The following is a 20,257-nucleotide window of genomic DNA, read 5'->3' on the forward strand; positions in this document are numbered from 1 at the left end:
TGATGATGAATTCCATTGTAATACAGAAAGTCTAGAGCCCAAATTGTTTACTCAGACCAAGCTTAACGATTTGGTTAGGGATCTGGGCTTAATGAAAGAAAAAGCTGAGTCGCTTAGCTCTCGATTACAAGGAAAGAACTTATTGACAGTTGGAAGCAGCATATACATGTACAGAAAGAGAGAGCAGTAATTTTCCAAGTTCTTTCAACAAGAAGGTGATTTAGTGTACTGCTCACACATTCCTGGTCTGATGAATGAGTTTGGTACTGAATGCAAAAAGGAGGACTGGAGGCTGTTTGCTGATTCATACAAAACTATTTTAAAGGTTACAATGCGTCTATAACTGTTGGACACTCTGTACATAGAAGAAAGCTATGAAAATCTAGAAATAGTGCTAAATAAAATAGGCTATCCTGCTCATTATTGGATTATATGTGGCGATCTAAAAGTAACATGCATGCTCCCTGGTCAGCAAGGTGGCTTTACCAAATTTCCATGTTTCTTGTGTGAATGGGACAGTAGGGCTAGGAATCAACACTGCTGCAGAAAGAACTGGCCTGTGAGGGAGTCTTTAAGACCTGGCGAGAAGAACATTCAAAGCAAAAACCTCGTAGATCCAAAAAACGTACTCCTACCACCTCCACATATAAAGTTAGGCCTAATGAAACAGTTTCTAAAGGTGTTGCCTAAAGATGGACTACGTTTTAGGTATCTCTGCCAAAAGTTTCCACACCTTTCAGAAGCTAAACTAAAAGAAGGCATCTTTGTCAGACCTACAGATCTGACATTAGAAAATTGATGTTTGATGTTAACTTTGAATCCACAATGACCTTAAAGGAGAAAGAAGCATGAGTATCATTCAGGCAAGTCGTTACGAAGTTCTAAGAACATGAAAAAGACCCAGAATACATTCCTATTATAGCTACAATGTTAAAGAAGTTTAAAACTTTAGGATGATTAATGTACCTGAACGTTCATTTTTTGAACAGTCACCTTGATTACTTCCCGGACAATATGCGAAATGTTAGTGAGGAGCAAGAAGAGCATTTTCACCAGGACATTAAAGTGATGGAAAAACACTACCAAGGCCGCTGGAACACCAACATGATGGGGGACTACTGTTTATCACTTCACCGAGAAGTTCAGCAAGTGTCTCATCGTACAAAAAGCTACACAAGAAGCTTCAAAGAAAAATGAGAAAGAAAATAAAACCAATTCCAGCTGACAAGTGAAACCTCTATTAACACATATCATTGTTTTAAGAAGCTTAATGTAAATACAAACCATGCTTATGTTGTAACAAAGCATTTCATTAATTTCCCTGTTTACCGTATACCATAGGATTTTTAAACTGTACAATAAAAAGCATACTGTTCGAAAACTATGGGTGATACAAAAAAAATAAGGCTAGATTTGGATTCAGCTCATAAAAATCTATAAAGATCAGCTATCAAAGTAAAAAAAGTTTTTCAAAAAAATATTTTCATTGGCCTGTGTAATTTTTAATAACTGTTGGTGCATTTACTAACTGTTGGAATGTAATAGGAATATATGTGGTAGGTATGGTTTTCCTATAATCAGACTGGGTGCCTTTTAAGATTTTAACTGTGTCTGTTTTAGGACACAATACCCTAATTGTACAGTTTTCTTATGAATCATTAATGTAATTGTAAATTACCCCTTCTGACCTGTTCCATTCCTTTGCGCTATATACTGAACACATAGAATATGTTTGTAGGTGTGTTACACACTTGATAGCATCGGGGGATGTTGGGATGAAGAAATTTCACGAGAGGGAGGTAACTACAAATTTACTATGGGACTGGGCTAAGAGATATGCAAGCAAGCATATTACTGAAATACACTTGAACATGTTAATATCACTAGGAAAAAAATACTGTGTGAATGAAGAACTGTGAGATGAATAAAGATAAGCAATGACTGCACAAAGGAGACACTGAGCACTGCTTAAGCACATATGCATTATGTTTAACACTGCAGCTTTCAGGTTTCAAACTTAAGTCATTCATCAATGATCATAATTTCTTTATGCTGAGAGGTCACGTTTACCAATTTCATTTTTTATCTTCAATATTACATTATACAAGTGACCAGAGATGATATAACCCACTGTTATCAAATCACGAATCAGTTTTTATGTGGAAACAGTAGATTATGTTTAGTGTAGGTTCATGTGTTTTATCAAACAATGGAAAATCCAGGATGAGCTGTAACAGTATTACAAAAAGGACAGTTGCTACTCACCATATAGTGGAGATGCTGAGTCATAGATAGGCACAACAAAAAGACTGTCAGAAAGTGAGCTCTTGGCCAACAAGGACTTTGTTGAAAATAGACAACACACACACACACACACACACACACACACACACACACACACACACACACACACACACACACACACACAGCTCACACACACACACGACCACAGTCTCTGGCAGCCGAAGCCAGTCTTCAGTCTCGTTTCAGCTGCCAGACTGTGGTCATATGTGCGTGAGCTGCATTTGCATGAGTGTGTGTTGTCTATTTTTGACAAGGGCCTTCTTGGCCAAAAGCTCACTTTCCGACATTATTTTCGTTGTACCAATTGCGACTCAGCATCTCTGCTTCATGTGTTTTATTCCACACTTGTTGAGCATGTATATGTAATCAAATGATGTGGTTGGTGGTTAAGTTCATTTATAGTTTAATAACACGAGCAGGAAATTACTGAGAAAGAAAACAGACATGCACTGCAGGTTGGGATGGGCTCATGATGAAGGCAACAAGTATCAGTTGTTTTTTCTCCAACAGTCATTAAAAATTATTGGTCATCAGTGTAGAAGTTTATTGACTGCACTGGTACTATAATGGTTAAGAGTTACAGGTTGAAATTTGGAATTTATTTAGTTATGAAAACCACACTACAATTCCTCTACTGAAACATCACATTGAGAAATATCTTTCACTATCTATATTTATGAGACTCTGGGGATAGAGATGGTCAGGTGAATTTTACATTTCTTCCTGTCTTGAGGATTTGCTATAAATAAATAGTTTTGAGCAAAACCCAATTATGATAAGAATGAATATATCACATGAAACAGACAGAAGATATTGAAAAAGTTAAAAGATAAGCAGCATAATTTGTGATAGGACTGTTTGGTAATCAGTACACTGAAATCATCCAGTACCCAAAAAAAGAAACATGGGCAGCTTATGTAGGGCAACTCTTGAATTTTAAGAATGTGCCTTCACGGAAGTCTAAAACACACACACACACACACACACACACACACACACACACACACACACACAAAATCACGCCGAAGCATGGTCACTGCATTTGAGAAACTAAACCCCAAACAGAAGTCTATGGTAACTACTTTTTGCAAATGAATCCATGAATGCTATCAACAGGTGTGTACCAAGCAACACTGTCTGAGTTCCTGTTATATACAATGTAGTGTACTGCTGAATGCGAGTACACATGCTATATAAATATATTGTCCTTATATGATACATCTTGAAATGAAAATAATTAATGATAACTGTGATTATATGTTTTCTCTTGTTCTAATATTGAGGAGGCCAAGAAATTCCATTTAGAAAGCAAAATAGCTGTGCCATTCACAGATTTTTCTCCTACCTCCCTCTTATGCCTCTCTTCTTCCAGCTTCCGCCGCTCTTCCTCACGACGTTTCCGTTCCTCAGCTTGACGTTGCTGTTCTTCCCTCTGTTCACGTTCCCAAAACTGGTCGCGCTCATGAACATCAATTTCTTGGCGTGGGATAACACGTTTGTATGTGGTTCCCTGAAAGCCAAACACATACATTTGTTTTAAGGCATAATTTATAAGGTTCATTCACTGCCTTATATCATGAATTTTAGTATTTCTATTCAGTGATTAACATTTATCAGGAGGTAATTAAGGACACTTACAATAGCAAGATTAACCTCTTTTATAAAACTCAATTACTACTGCACACTGAAAGCACTTCAGTACATCTATATAATTATAATACACTAAGAAGCAATTCCATGAAACTCTCTCTTTTGCAGGAACTAAAGTACAAACAATTACACACAAATCTACTCACAACAGGTCCAGCATCATTTGTGTTGTCGGCTCTTTCCTTAAAGCTATATGCTGAGCCTGTGGACTTGGCTACTTTTTCAATTATGAGTTGGGGATCCACTTCTTCCTCATTTCGTGCATTCATGGTAACGTGAGCACCCTTGAAAAAGGCAGCCACATCACGAACATGGTTGGCACATGTCCCCTTGCGTCCCAATGGTGCACCTTCACCCTGCTAAGGAAATTGAATAAAAATACTAAGTATATGGCGAAATTAAGACAAGTTTGTTTTGCGTATTTACTGTTTTCTTTCATTCACTGTACATATTTACTGTTTTCTTTCATTCACTGTACTGGGTACTACTATTACATCTACTTCTATCTGATTACTCTGCAATTCACACTTAAATGTTTTGCAGAGGATTCACAAAATCACTTTCAGACTGTTCCACTCTTGAAAAGCACATGGGAAAAATACATATCTACATATTTCCATGTGAGTTTTGAGTTCTCTTATTTTATTATGATGGTTATTTCTCCGTGTGTAGGTTGTAGTCAACAAAATATTTTGCATTCAGAGGAGAAAGTTGGTGATCAATATGTTGTAAAAAAATCCTGTTGCAGTGAAAAATGTTTTTATTTTAATGACTGCCACCCCAACTCACGTATCATATTCATGGTACTTCCTGTCCCCTATTTCATGATAATGAAATGGCACAAAACTCTGCCACAGCCCAAATCTGTAACCTGGCCGCCATCACTGCCAGCAGCTGTGGATGGAGATATGGTGCTGCAGCAACACTTTGTTTTGGGACACTTTTGCAATAATCTCCATCCGAGTAACACCATCCGCACCTAGAAAGCTGGCTCTGTTTGAGATGTTTCAGTGCTACACAGAAACATGGATTCTTCTGAATAGGTCAGTGCCAGACAGTGGTATTTAAACTGCTGGAGCCAGCCCATCATCAGCTGGGTCACTTAATGACGCACAGCCTGGGTCAGTCGACATCATACTAATGATGCAGCTGCCACTGATGCCTCCAGAACACAAACTATCAACCACTGACTGACTGCCTGGGCTCCTCACAATCTCTGAAACCTCCCCCCCCCCCCCCCCCAAGTGATCCCATTCACAATGTCGAGGAGGTTCTACTGGTAGTTGTCAGAAACACTGGATGTAGCCTGCCAGAAGTTGTGTTATACATAATCAACATGAAATGAAACCTCTTGCCCAGGTCTGGAGGCAATCCTTGGCACCTTCTGACCACTGACTGAAGGAGTGAAGGAAGGTACTCATCTCAGGTGGTGTAAGCACAAGTCACGATCAGTGCCAACACCCCAGATTTTGAGAAGAAATTGGACTACTCAAAGCAAACAAAGCACCAGACTTTAATATAATTCCTTTTAGATTCCATAGTCTACACACTGCAGAAATAGCTCCTTCACTAGTTTGTGTCTTAAGAATTACCCATGCAGTAAACAGACATATTTAACTGGGAGACGACACACACACAAAATTATGCACCATTATTGCTAACATATGCCTGCTGCATGATTCTAGATATTATAAACTTGAACGTTATGGTCAGCCTGATGAAAAAGAAGATTTTCTCAAATAATCAGTTTGGATTGAGGTATAATGTGATGCCTTGATAATAATACCTGTAGGTGAACAGGTAGTTTCAGTGTTACCAGATTTCTAAATGACGTCTAATCGCAAATTGACAATGTTGACTTATAGCCAAGATTAAATTAGATTACATTACACTGAGGTGACAGAAACCATGGGATACTTCCTAAAATACTGTGTTGGACCTCCATTTGTCTGGCATAGTGTAGCAGTTCGATGTGGCATGGGCTCAAAAAGCCGCTGTAAGTTCCCTGCAAAAATATGAGTCATGCTGCCTCTATAGCTGTCTATAACTGCGAAAGTGTTGCTGGTGCAGGATTTTGTGCATGAACCGACCTCGATATATGTCTTTGTCTATAACTGCGAGCAATTTGGATGGCCAAATCATTTGCTCGAAGTGTCCAGAACGGCCCAGTAACATGGTGCATTGTCACCCATAAAAATTCCATAGTTGTTTGGGTACCTAAGATTTATGAATGGCTGCAAATGGTCTCCAAGTAACCAAACATAGTCATTTGCAGTCAGTGATTGATTCAGTTGGAACAGGGGACGCAGTAAATTCCATGTAAACATAGCCCACGCCATTATGGAGCCATCACTGCCTTGCACAGTGCCTTGTTGACAACTAGGGTCTACAGCTCATGGGTTCTGCACCACACTCGAACCCTACCATCAGCTCTTACCAACTGAAATTGGGACTCATCTGCCCAGGCCACAGTTTTCCAGTTGTCTAGGGTCCAAATGATATGATCATGAGTCCAGGAGAGGCACTGCCTGCGAATTCATGCTGTTAGCGAAGGCACTCTCATCAGTAGTCTGCTGCCACAGACCATCACCACCAAATTTTGATGCTCTATCCTAACAGGCACATCTCTCGTATATCCCACATAGATTTCTGCAGTTATTTCATGCAGTGTTTCTTGTGTGCTAACACTGACTGTTCTATGCAAATGCCACTGTCGTCAGTCATTAAGTGAAGGCCGTTGGCCATTGCATTGTCCATGGTGAGATGTAATGTCTGAAATTTGATAGTCTCAGCACACTCCTGACACAGTGGATCTCTGAATATTAAATTCCCCAACAATTTCCAAAATGGAATGTCCTGTGTGTCTAGCTCCAGCTACCATTCCACATTCAAAGTCTCCTAATTCCTGGTGTGTGGCCATAATCATGGCAGACACATTTTTACATGAATCATCTGAGTACAAATGACAGCTCCGCCAATGCACTGTGCTTTTATACCTTGCATATGTGATACTACTGCCATCCGTATATGTACATCTCAATATCCCATAACTTTTTTCACCTGGGTGCAGATGTACATCTTGTACTATAGAGCCACAGTTAGGAGATCCTCAAGGATGCTGTGGAACATGCCAGAAAACAAGAATACATAATAAATATTTAAAAAGAGAAAAAAGATATGTTAATGTACCTACCACAAACCCCTAGTGAAATTGCCCACTCACGGGTGTGGAATAAGTCAAAAAATCCCAAATACATCTTCATGTAAAAGGTAATAACAAAAATGTTACCAAACATGTAAATGTTCAATACACTGACGAGGTGCATAAGATAATTCTTAGGCTATTGTATGCAAGCGTTAGCAAACAGAAAAATCAGTTTACAACACTTATTTAAATTGATCACATTAATGCATTGAAAATATACGTCAGTTAGGGATTTTTATGTAACACTCACCACATAATTCCAATGCGTGCAACACAGGAACAGGTAACAGAAAAACAACATCCACACTAGCTTTCAAGCATTTGCTCTTTTTCTAGCAGAAGTACACACATTCACATACAAACACGGAGACACCAAAACACACACTTCTGTGCCACGGTATGACTGATTATTGATACTCGATTACTGAAAGCAGCTGCCTGAGCTGATGGAGATGGGAAAGGGTAGGGAAGGACGCGCTAGCAGGAAGGGGGTAGGTCTTTGGACAGATAACTCCACGTCCACACAACAAGGCGAAAAAAGTACTGAGAGTAGAATAAAAAGAGGTGTAGGAAGAGGGAGAGGGTACATGGGAGGGGAAAGGAATAGTAAAAAAGGAGATAAAGGTGAAAGTGAAGAAGGACGGAGGCGAGAGGGCAGGGAGATGGGGAGGGGAATGAGAGAGGGATGGGAGCTGGGAGGAGGAGGGAGGGAGGGAGGGGGAGGGAGGAAGAAAGTGCCCATATGATGGGGAGGGTAGGGGGTTGGGGAGGATGAGTGGTGGGAGAGGGCAGTGCATGATTTTGATGGAGAAGTTGTGGAGTGGACAGAGGAGAGAAAGGAAAAGGTAAGGTGAGGCAGTGAGAACATATTAATAGAGGTTTTGGCAAGGAGGAGGATGACAATGCAGGATATGCTGGATGGATGCCCATCTGTGTGATTCAGGGAAATGTGTGTTGGAAGGGAGTATCCAAAAGGCCCACCAGTTCCTTTACACAGAGTGAAATACTCTCAAAAATCCTCAACACACTCCAATGTGAGATGTTATATGATGGTCACTGTGCAGTGTGGAGAGGTACTACAAAAAATTAAAAAGACCCTGTTCCAAAATGAGTCATGAAATACACATTTTCTGACCAAAAAGTATCCGGACACCTGTTGGTGGGCATTAATATGGGGTGCATACACCATTCCTCTTCATTACAGCTTGAATCCTGCTGCAGGCACTTTCAATGAGGTGCCTGAATGTCTGTGGAGGAATGGCAGCCCATTCTCCCTCAACGACCAAAACCAGAGAAGGTAGAGAGGTCAGATAATGAGGTCTAGAGCGAATTCAATGTTCTAACTCGTCTCAGAGGTATCCCATTGGGTTCAGGTCAGAACTCTGAACAGGCTAGTCCATTTCAGGAATGTTATTGTACACAATTACTGGCTCACAGGTGCTGCATTATGACAAGGTGATACAAAGTCATCAAACCGTTGCTCTACTGTATGCAGTACACAAGGCTGTAAAATGTCTATTCATATCCTTCCGCATTTGGTATTTTGTTAAGCACACTAATGTCATTACATCCTAATCATGAAACACATGCCCACTCCATAATGCCATTTCCTCTGTACTCCAGTGATGACACTACACATGATGGCAGGTAACATTCTCCAAGCATCTGCCACACCCAAATCCTTCCATTGGATGGCCACAGGGTATAATGTGATTCATCACTCCAAACACTCATTTGCAGTCTTCCACTGACCAATGGTATCGCTCTTTACAGCACCTCGAGTGTCATTTGGCTTAACTACAGAAATATGTAGCTTATGAGGAGCTGCTCAACCACTGTATCCCCCCATCCCCACCCATCATCTTTAACTACCTACACAGAGTCCTAGTGCTAGCTGGACTGCTGGTAGCACTTGGCAACTCATAAGTAAGTCCTTCCAGTGATTTCATGTGATTTTTTACAATCACTCTCCACAGTGCTCGAGCATCCCCGTCCATCAGTACATGAGGTCTGCCTGGTCTTGGTTTAGCTGTGCTTGTTCCTTCGCATTTTCACTTCACACTCACATCACCAACAGTCTACCTGTGCAATTTTAGAAGGGTTGAAATGTCCTCATGGATTTGTTAGTCAGGTAACATCCAATGACTAGTCCAGGTTGGAAGTTACTTAACTCTCCAATTGGACCCATTCTGCTGTTACTGCTTCTCTACTGACAACACAATATTTCCAGCCTCCTTTTTTAGATTAGATTAGATTAGATTTACTTTCATTCCAATTGATCCATAGTGAGGAGGTCCTCCAGGATGTAGAACATGTCAGAAAAACAACAATACATGACAAATATTTACAGCTCAAACAAAAAGCTAATGTACCATTCCACAGGTCCCAAGTGGAATGATCGTCATTTTTTAATGAACACTATATGAAAGAATCATTTTACAAATACTAACGCACTGAATTTAAAATAAAAAAAGTTTTTTTAAATTTATTTATAAGGTAATAAACGTGTAATACAACTACTATAATACTTATTTACAATGAACACATTACTGCACTGAAATGGTGCAGAAGTTAGATTGTACTTACACACACACACACACACACACACACACACACACACACACACACACACAAAAATCAGTTGGTTCTATTGAGAAATTCATCAATGGAGTAGAAGTAGTTGGCCACCAATAAATCCTTTAAGCTTCTCTTAAACTGAATTTCATTGGTTGTTAAGCTTTTTATGGCTGCTGGCTAGTTATTGAAAATGTGTGTTCCTGAATAATGCACACCTTTTTGTACAAGACTAAGTGACTTTAAATCCTTGTGAAGATTATTCTTATTTCTAGTATTGATTCCATGAATTGAGCTGTTGGTTTGAAAAAGTGATATATTTTTACTGACAAATTTCATTAAAGAATAGATATATTGGGAAGCAGTAGTTAATATCCCTAGTTTCCTAAACAGGCTTCTGCAGGATGTTCTTGAGTTCACACCACATATAACTCTCACTGCACATTTTTGTGCCCAGAAAACTTTAGCTTGGCTTGATGAATTACCCCAAAAAATAATCCCATATGACATTATGGAATGAAAGTAAGCATAGTATGCCAGCATCTTCATTTTTATATCCCCTATGTCTGACACAATTCACATTGCAAATAGAGATTTGTTAAGACGCTTCAGCAGTTCTGTGGTGTGCTTTTCCCAGTTGAATTTATTATCAAGCTGTAATCCCAAGAATTTAACACTGTCCACTTCATCTATCTGCTTGTCATCGTATGTTGGGTATATACTCGTGGGACACCCCTTACAAGTTCTGAACTGCATGTAGTGTGTTTTTTCAAAGTTTAGTGACAAGGAATTGGCTAGGAACCAGTGATTAATGCCCACAAATATTTTATTAGCTGATCTTTCTAAGACTACACTTGATTTGCTATTTATTGCACTGTTTGTATCATCGGCAAACAAAACAAACTTGGCATCTGGTAATGTTACTGATGAAAGGTCATTGATATACACAAGAAAAAGGAAGGGCCATGAAATGGAACCTTGTGGGACCCCACATGTAATTAGTTCCCAGTTGGATGCTGCTTGATATATGTCTCTTTCCTAATAAAACCCTTTGTTTCCTGCCAGAGATATAAGATTTGAACCATTTTGCAGCATTTCCTGTTACACTATAATATTCTAATTTACTTAAAAGGATATTGTGATTTACACAGTCAAATGCCTTTGACAGATCACAAAATATACCAGTTGCCTGCAATTTCTTATCTAATGAATTAAGCACATTTTCATCTAATTTTACTGGCAAGTCTTTCTCCCATGATATCTAGGAATCACTTTCGCAATTACGTAGTGTGTCTTGTGAGTTTTGATCAGATAGTGTGTTAGTTCCTGTAATTCACATCATTTCACATGCCCATGAGGCAAAATTAGAGAAATCTGTGTATATGCATGACAGTATTGACAATCTTTCTTACTGTGCACTGCCTGTAAATAGAACTGGAAAAGGGGGAGAAAGGAATGATTCTGCTGCACCATGTACCCTCTGTCACACATCTTATAGTGCCTTGCGTCACACACATGTACATGCACGTACCAAACTCTTTATCTCACCTTTAGTAGAAGTACTGGTTTTATGAAGTAATGTTTGTGTCACTTTGATGTATATATTTGCATCTGTAGATCTTCATAAAGGAAAGTTAAAAGTAACATGAATGACTGCCTTCATACAGAAAGCTACTGCCTCAATTTAATCTTCAAGATTTTAATCAAAGTATACACTAAATTTACTTAATTGAACATGTCCAGCATTTCCATGGCTGAAGAGTGGCTCATCTTTTTTCCTTCAATCATTTGTCCTTCATTTCTACTATGGAAGGACACTTTTTGTCACAATAGTCTTTCACTTTCTCACACAATCTCTGTAATACACATTTTCTTCAAGTTCTGTTCTCTCAGTAATTTAACAAGCATATTTTGTAAAAGTGTAATTTTCCCAAGTATTGAAGACTCATGTATCACCATAAGTCTCAGATGCTTAATTTTTTCATATTATTTGGGGATACTGGAACAGGGAATTTACTCAGCAACTTTGTCAGTACTTAGTTTGAATGTGATTTGTTTTAAATCAAACATGGCAACAGCACAAGAGCATGCAGGACTCAAAAATAAATAAATATTAACTTGCTTGTAGATATTCTTCCCCTCTATTAAAAGACTAATTAATTAATTAATTGCCAAGAATAAATTATATAATCCACAAAAATATGAACAGCATGGCCTATTTTAGTTTTTCAGGTAATAGGCCAGAGTTGTGAAGACTAAATAGATAAATAATCAACTGTACAAAAATGAGTCTTCTAGCAAACTGTATATGACTTGAGATTTCTTATTTCATACTGTAATACTACATTGCATGTAGTGCCATTTTATACAATATCTTCCAGTTAAGCAAAAAAGTTATTTATTACTAGTTTAGCACTCGTGGGCCTGTTCCTTTTAAGACTTTTGTGCTTTTGCTCACTGCTCATGTGGCAATCCCCATCCCCCTCTAAGCTGTTGCCATCAGTCACAGATGCAAATGTACCAAGCCATCAATAGTTTTTGCATGTTTTCTCTGTATTCCTGCTTCCCACAGTCATTTCCCCTCCATACAGATCAGCAAGAAGAGGTTTATGTTTTTTATGCACCTAACAGTGACTCAGCACTTTGATTTAAAGATGTGTGGTGGTTTGTTGTTTAAGTCATTATTTTTCACAAAATACTTTCTGTAACAATAATTAAATCTATTGAAATCACAGAAGCTTCTTCATCTCATTTACCACATGTATGAGATTCTGAATGGCAATAGAGATTATTTCATAATTTTTGGAAGCAACTATGGATTTTATTCAAAGAGTTTTAGTATTATTACATTCACAAGAGTATAAATACAAAGGACATGAGGCAGAAATTGCATTAAAATTAATTCCAGTTTTATAGAAAATATTTCTATATGATAGACTCAGTATACAGTACTTACCCAGTTTATAAGGACACATTTTGGCAAGCTAGTCTTGGGATCTTGAACACGACAGAAAGCATACATAATCTTGCCACTGTTTAGATCCTCTGTCATTTCTTCTATGCCTCCAGCTGCATTCAAACATCAGTTTGTTAAGTTGACACACACATAGGACACACAAAGACAGAGCTTAAATCTTAACTATACATTGGACTTCTCCAGACTATGACAATATATTCCCCAATGGAGTTGCACAGACTGTTGATCACTATACTGTTAAGCATGTCATAATAACAATATAGAATATTTTTATAATGTTACAGACTGTGAAGACCCAATTCTCTCAATATAACAACTATGGTGGGAGCACACAGTTTAGTAAACATGTGTTTTGATTACTAAGCTGAAATGGAAAACAATGTTCACATTGTAAAGACAGTACATCATAACAAGTCAAATAAAGCACACACACGAAATAAGTGCTCATTATTTTACTTTGAAATAATGGCAATTTCTTCACAGGCATTTAATACCATTAACAAGAAAGTTTACGCTTTTAATGCTAGTTAGTTTTTCACAACTTTGCATTATATATATATATTTTTTTAATTCACAGTTTTCCTGCATAAGTTGTGGTACATTTCATTTGTTACACTGAAAAAAAGGACTGTTAGATATAAATTACAGTTTGAATATAAAGTTGATGGTAATGGAATCTCACTGTTAAAGTAACATAAATTGTTGTTATGTAAAGTTTATTAGGAATCAGTAATATTTTTGCTGAGCATTGAAGATTTCACATTATACATTTATTTCAGTAGGCCACCTTGATTGAAACATTTTTATTTTTCCCACTTTTACACAATATGTTTTAGTGCTGTTGCACCATCGTAAGTGTAAAAGTTAAAGCTGTCACAAAAAAGGTTTGTCTGAGCACTGTAGTGCTTTATTAGTCGCGGGTCTGTTGGAGGTGGTTACCCTTGTCTTCCTCTGATGTTTGTACTGACTTTCTCAGCCAGTTATATGGATACCTACAAATTAACATACGCTCTGAAAAATGGTGTATCTCGGGATACATAGCATTGCCAGAGGTGATGGAAGCAATAACTGATGACATTAAAAATCCTTAGACTGACTGGCAATCAAGTGTTGGACCTCCGGATTTATAGCCTGACACTCACTAAGTTATAAAGTCCAACTGTTTTATTCACCTCACTCCACATTAGGTTATTTGTACAGCTGTCTGCTTTGTGTCTACTTTCTTCACAGCAGTATATTAAGCCATCTGCAATCTTTCATGTAACTATCATTAAAACATTGTCTACTCTAATTCAGACATTTATAGTAGTCACTAACCTTTTTGTTACAAGGAAAATGAATGGTGTTCTAAGCTACATTATGGATGCTGAATTTGGAAATGATATAAGTTTTCGCAATCAAGCTCAGTTTTCTTGTGGTACACTATCCCCTATCTATCAAAACAGTTGAAAAAGCTGTTTGTTGGTTATTTTTCAGTAAGGCCTTACTGAGGGCATGGTTAGACAGGCTCCCATCGAGGGCGTAGGCACAGGGGGAGTGAAAAAATTAACCAGAAAAACAAACAAGAAAGGCTATTTAAGAATTAACCAGGAGAGGTATGTGAATTCTCTTATTCCTCACTTTTCTTTCTCTGCCTATTAAAAGAGGTCCTTCCAGCCACATCGATGGATAAGGTCCTCCTTACTCATCTTCGCATAGACCACAGCCCTAAGATGCGTGGCTTCCTGGTCCAGTACGATGACCCTCCTTTGTGTGGTGCTTGGGGCACATCACGGTGCACCACATTTTACTAGACTGTGTTTTATTTTTGGGCCAATGGGCAGCAGCAGATTTGCCAGGTAGAATATTAAATTCTACATCAATTGAGTACAAAAACTTTGCTGCATTATTAAATTTTCCTAAAGAAAAGCTAGGTCAGAAAACAGTACTTTTTCGTGTTTTTTGTCTCGTTTCGTCACTATAAAACATGCAGCATCTGAGAACTGGCCAATTTGGTGCAAAATTTTACATGAGGAAAGATATAGTGCATCAAATTGTGTTTTCAAAAAGTCAAAGCAAATGACAAAGAATCTAGCTGGTAAGCAAACAATACCATTCTTCATTTATATATAAATCTCATGGTTAATGACCAACATCACCCTTGTACTTTCCATTCCTTGAATTTTTCCAAAATTCAGTTTTATTTATTTTTGTTGCTGGTACATAATCTCTAACCTAAACAATAGTTTTTAAAATTATGAAATTACCAGAAAATATTATATAATTGACAAAAAATTGTCTACAAGGGTATGTAGAAAGAAATACATTAGGTTTATTATTATTTTATTAGGAAGAAAGAAACTTAATTCAACTGGCAATAAATTGAGTTACATATGATTACATAAAACTGCATTAAAGTTGTAAAATAAAACACTCAGGGTGAAAGACTTATGTTTACTTATGTACAATCTGTTTTTCTTAATTTTACAGTGTTACTTCTTCAAACTCTTGGAGGAAGAGGGTTCAAATAACATTAACTCTAATTCTGCCATTTCTATATTCATATCCTCACAGGGACCTCTTCTTCCAAAATGTCATTATCTATGTCACAGTCAGCAAAGTCGACAATAGGGACATCAGTTGGAATATTGATGCAGGACTGACCTTCGCATAGTTTGCAAATGGTGTTACACTTAATACCATTTCTCCTGAACGAAAAAATTACATGGCATCATGTGTCACATGTGCAATAAATGTTATTCAACAGTTCCACAGGTACTGTTATTGATAGTGGGAAATGGAAAGATGCCAAATTTTGAAGCCTGCCACCCTCAGTGCTGTGGATATAGTGGCTTGTCTTTCCAAGCTTACACCTGCCGAACCTTTGCGAATGCTGTCAGGCAGCTGTTTCTGTAGGAGGCAATGAAGTGAGGTTGAATATCTCCGACATAAATTTTTCAAATACACTCCTGGAAATTGAAATAAGAACACCATGAATTCATTGTCCCAGGAAGGGGAAACTTTATTGACACATTCCTGGGGTCAGATACATCACATGATCACACTGACAGAACCACAGGCACATAGACACAGGCAACAGAGCATGCACAATGTCGGCACTAGTACAGTGTATATCCACCTTTCGCAGCAATGCAGGCTGCTATTCTCCCATGGAGACGATCGTAGAGATGCTGGATGTAGTCCTGTGGAACGGCTTGCCATGCCATTTCCACCTGGCGCCTCAGTTGGACCAGCGTTCGTGCTGGACGTGCAGACCGCGTGAGACGACGCTTCATCCAGTCCCAAACATGCTCAATGGGGGACAGATCCGGAGATCTTGCTGGCCAGGGTAGTTGACTTACACCTTCTAGAGCACGTTGGGTGGCACGGGATACATGCGGACGTGCATTGTCCTGTTGGAACAGCAAGTTCCCTTGCCGGTCTAGGAATGGTAGAACGATGGGTTCGATGACAGTTTGGATGTACCGTGCACTATTCAGTGTCCCCTCGACGATCACCAGTGGTGTACGGCCAGTGTAGGAGATCGCTCCCAACACCATGATGCCGGGTGTTGGCCCTGTGTGCCTCGGTCGTATGCAGTCCTGATTGTGGCGCTCACCTGCACGGCGCCAAACACGCATACGACCATCATTGGCACCAAGGCAGAAGCGACTCTCATCGCTGAAGACAACACGTCTCCATTCGTCCCTCCATTCACGCCTGTCGCGACACCACTGGAGGCGGGCTGCACGATGTTGGGGCGTGAGCGGAAGACGGCCTAACGGTGTGCGGGACCGTAGCCCAGCTTCATGGAGACGGTTGCGAATGGTCCTCGCCGATACCCCAGGAGCAACAGTGTCCCTAATTTGCTGGGAAGTGGCGGTGCGGTCCCCCACGGCACTGCGTAGGATCCTACGGTCTTGGTGTGCATCCGTGCGTCGCTGCGGTCCGGTCCCAGGTCGACGGGCACGTGCACCTTCCGCCGACCACTGGCGACAACATCGATGTACTGTGGAGTCCTCACACCCCACGTGTTGAGCAATTCGGCGGTACGTCCACCCGGCCTCCCGCATGCCCACTATACGCCCTCGCTCGAAGTCCGTCAACTGCACATACGGTTCACGTCCACGCTGTCGCGGCATGCTACCAGTGTTAAAGACTGCGATGGAGCTCCGTATGCCACGGCAAACTGGCTGACACTGACGGCGGCGGTGCACAAATGCTGCGCAGCTAGCGCCATTCGACGGCCAACACCGCGGTTCCTGGTGTGTCCGCTGTGCCGTGCGTGTGATCATTGCTTGTACAGCCCTCTCGCAGTGTCCAGAGCAAGTATGGTGGGTCTGACACACCGGTGTCAATGTGTTCTTTTTTCCATTTCCAGGAGTGTATCTGATATTAGGGAAGCACATTTAATGGCTTTGTTTCTTCTTCACAATACAGGGCTGCTATGAATCCAGCCTCATCAATATTAACAACTGTAGCACTGAACTGCTTTTGCCTTCTGTAGGTTGTTTTTCATCTCTGTTGCATTGAAAAGTATCAGTTTTCCTTTGCTGAAAAACAACAAAGTTGTACTGCAGCCATTAAAGACACACAGGAACAGAATGTTGTCTTTCGATCCTTGACCCAAATTGAAATTATGGGAGTGTCGAATATGTATCCTTGACTGCCTTTGTCTGTCTTCAGTACAAAAACATTTGGGGACAATGGGGATTAAGTGGTCAGAATCACATAAAGGGTGGTGACCTCCCCAAAAACAACAACAACAGAAAGTGTTAAGCAACATCAGTAGCTATACTTACGAGTATTGGCATCCTCAACAGCTTGCTTGATATTGCTCACCCCCCAGGTTGCACAATCAGTAAAGAAATGACATTCTGTTTATTTTTTTGTTTGACCAAAGTAAACATTTTGCCAAGGTTACTGACGGTGCTTCATTAAACATGGCATGTGGTCCAATTTTTTAGGGGCTCTGTGCAGTCGGTCAGCTGATTCCATGCTCCTGTCATTTGTCACATCAGGGTATTCAATCACATACACCATCAAACACAACAGTGACCTTTCTGCCATACCAATGTTTGATGTAACCTACATACTTAGTAATTATGGAAGAAAATAGTTCCTTTGCCTCCCGTGTTACTCTATGCATCAGAAACTCACCATCTACAAACTTTCAAAGTCACTTATGTTTTTAAAAGTATTCTTCTATAAATTATTGTGTAAAATTGGTTACTTCTCAGATACTGCACATTTGATAGCGACAAAGTGTTTTTCAAGAAGTGTGAAAAATTTCCAATTTCTAACATAGCTTTCCTATAGGAAAATTTAATGAAGTAGCAAAGTTCTGGCACTCAATCTATGGATAATTTAATGTTATGAAAAGGATAGATTGTTACTCATCATATAATGAAAATGTTGAGTTGCAGACAAGCACAACAAAAAGACTGCTAAACAAATGAGCTTCCAGCCAAAAAGCCTTCTTCTAAAGTAGACAAAAAACACACACACATTCAAGCAAAGCACAACTCACACACAAATTACCACTGTGTCTGGTTCTGCAACTCAATATCTCCACTATATGGTGAGTAGCACTCTCTCTTTTTCATAATACTGTCATTATTCCACACTGGATTTTCGAGTGTCAGAATTAATGTTTTCATTTTTGGTAACCTTGGTTTTTTTATTATTATTAAACACAAGAGTTTAGGACAAATTTGAGAGAAAGGGGAGAGGGAAGGAATTTGAGAGGGGGAGGGAGGGCGTGGGAGGTGGGGAGAAAAGACAGAGACAGAGAGAGAGAGAGAGAGAGAGAGAGAGGGTTCAAAATTTTGATAGTTTTCTCTTTATCATGACTCAAGCTCCACTCAGAAATTAGAGCAAACTCAGAATATTCATATCAGAGTCCTACTTGAGTGATTAAATCCATTTCAAAAATTCCACTAATTTTTAGAAAGCAATCCTCTTTTTGGAGTTAACTGTACTGGTCTACAAGCCATGACTGTAAATGCATGTTGGTGTTACAATGTCATTTAATCCGAGTAACATCATTAAAAAAAAAAAAAAAAGAGAAGACCACTGCCAAATACTTGTTTATTTGTAAAATGGTTTATGCAAAACGGTGCATTTTTTTCACACAGCTATTGCACATACATCTCACTCATGTTCAACATTAGAGTTCTTGCTGCTACTTCACTATGGTATTGTAGGATCTCAAAGATGCTGAAGCAAGGCTTCAATTTTTGACAATTTCTGCCAACTAAGGGAAGGAGCAAGACTGCCTGAGCTAGAGTGTTACAAAGTTATTTGGTAGGATAATAAGTGAAATGGTATACAGATCTCACATATATCACACCACATGATCTGACTTTAATTTCCTGTCAGGTAATGCTCTTAGGCTCTGTATCTTCAAATTTTATAGCTGATATTGGTGCCAAATATGTTATAAATATTGAGGCAGCAGATCTAGTAAATAAAACAGCTATTTTCAAGTTCCGGGTGAAAGAACTGATGAAGAGTATTACCAGGGCTTCTTATTTGATTACTGTGAGTGTGAAGTTTCTCTCTCTCTCTCTCTCTCTCTCTCTCTCTCTCTCTCTCTCCCCCTCCCTCCCCCATCCCCCTCCCTACTTCAAGGTACAGATTAAGAAATGCTTATGCCAAAATCAAAAGAGCTTTGAGGATATTTATGACAATGCCATTGACAGCAGCATTGACACTTTCAACACATTTTAAAATTTGCAACAGTACTTTCATGAAGTTTCCAAATGATTATGAATAATGAATTGAAGAGTTCTGTACATGTTGACTTTCTAGTAAAATGGGATGAAGATTTAAGCCGCTTGGAAAAATAATCTACCAATGGCCTTGCCACTGTGGTAACACTGGTTCCCTTCAAACCAAAGATAAGCAACGTCAGGTTTGGCTGGCACTTAGATGAATGACCGTATACTTTGCAAGTGCTGTTGGCAAGTATGGAGCACTCAGCCCTTGTGAGGTACACTGAGGAGCTACTTGATTGAGAAGTAGTGGCTCCAGTCAAGAAAACTGACACTGGCCTGTAGGCTGAGGATGACATGGTGGTTGGTCTGTACTGTCAGTGTCTTCTGAGACATGTTAGGGCAGAGTTTAGTTTTGGAGTAGGTAAACTGATCTACAGAACACTATGCCCTTTTACATCTAAGGACAGCACATTATGTTTTGTGTGTTATGGCAGATGACTTTGCTTACTTTCACTGCCATTAGTCATGCCCTACGTTTTTAGGATTGTGATGAGTAATATTAACAAAACTTTATAGTTTACTGATAAAAAGAACCATTTGCAAATAATGTCAGCTCAGAACAGTCACTTGAAACTGGTGTTTGAGAGAAACGCTCTTTGGTCAGCTACTTTCAGCAAAAATGCTGCATCTATCATGTACACAGAAATGAAATGAGAAGTCAGATTACCATTAGATGTGACTAATGACTTCCCCTATGTCTCTCAGCAAATAAGTCAGACCAACACCTGCCTTTCTCCCTGGTAAGGCTGAAAATCTCAGAAGTGTGTTTGAAGGTGAGAATCAATAATC

General features: G+C 39.3%; 1 protein-coding gene across 1 annotated transcript in view; it reads right to left on the reverse strand.

Moving 5' to 3' along the window:
• LOC126229562 (drebrin-like protein) overlaps nucleotides 1–20,257 on the reverse strand; it is a 219,728-nt gene that overhangs the window by 129,264 nt on the left and 70,207 nt on the right. The window contains exons 3-5 of the mRNA XM_049942330.1: nucleotides 12,690–12,802; nucleotides 4,101–4,313; nucleotides 3,650–3,814 (exon numbers count right to left, since the gene is read on the reverse strand). Coding sequence (XP_049798287.1) covers nucleotides 3,650–3,814; nucleotides 4,101–4,313; nucleotides 12,690–12,802 — 491 coding nt within the window. The remainder of the gene's footprint in view (nucleotides 1–3,649; nucleotides 3,815–4,100; nucleotides 4,314–12,689; nucleotides 12,803–20,257) is intronic.

The sequence above is a fragment of the Schistocerca nitens genome, unplaced genomic scaffold (assembly GCF_023898315.1).
Source record: "Schistocerca nitens isolate TAMUIC-IGC-003100 unplaced genomic scaffold, iqSchNite1.1 HiC_scaffold_375, whole genome shotgun sequence".
Classification (NCBI taxonomy): domain Eukaryota; kingdom Metazoa; phylum Arthropoda; class Insecta; order Orthoptera; family Acrididae; genus Schistocerca; species Schistocerca nitens.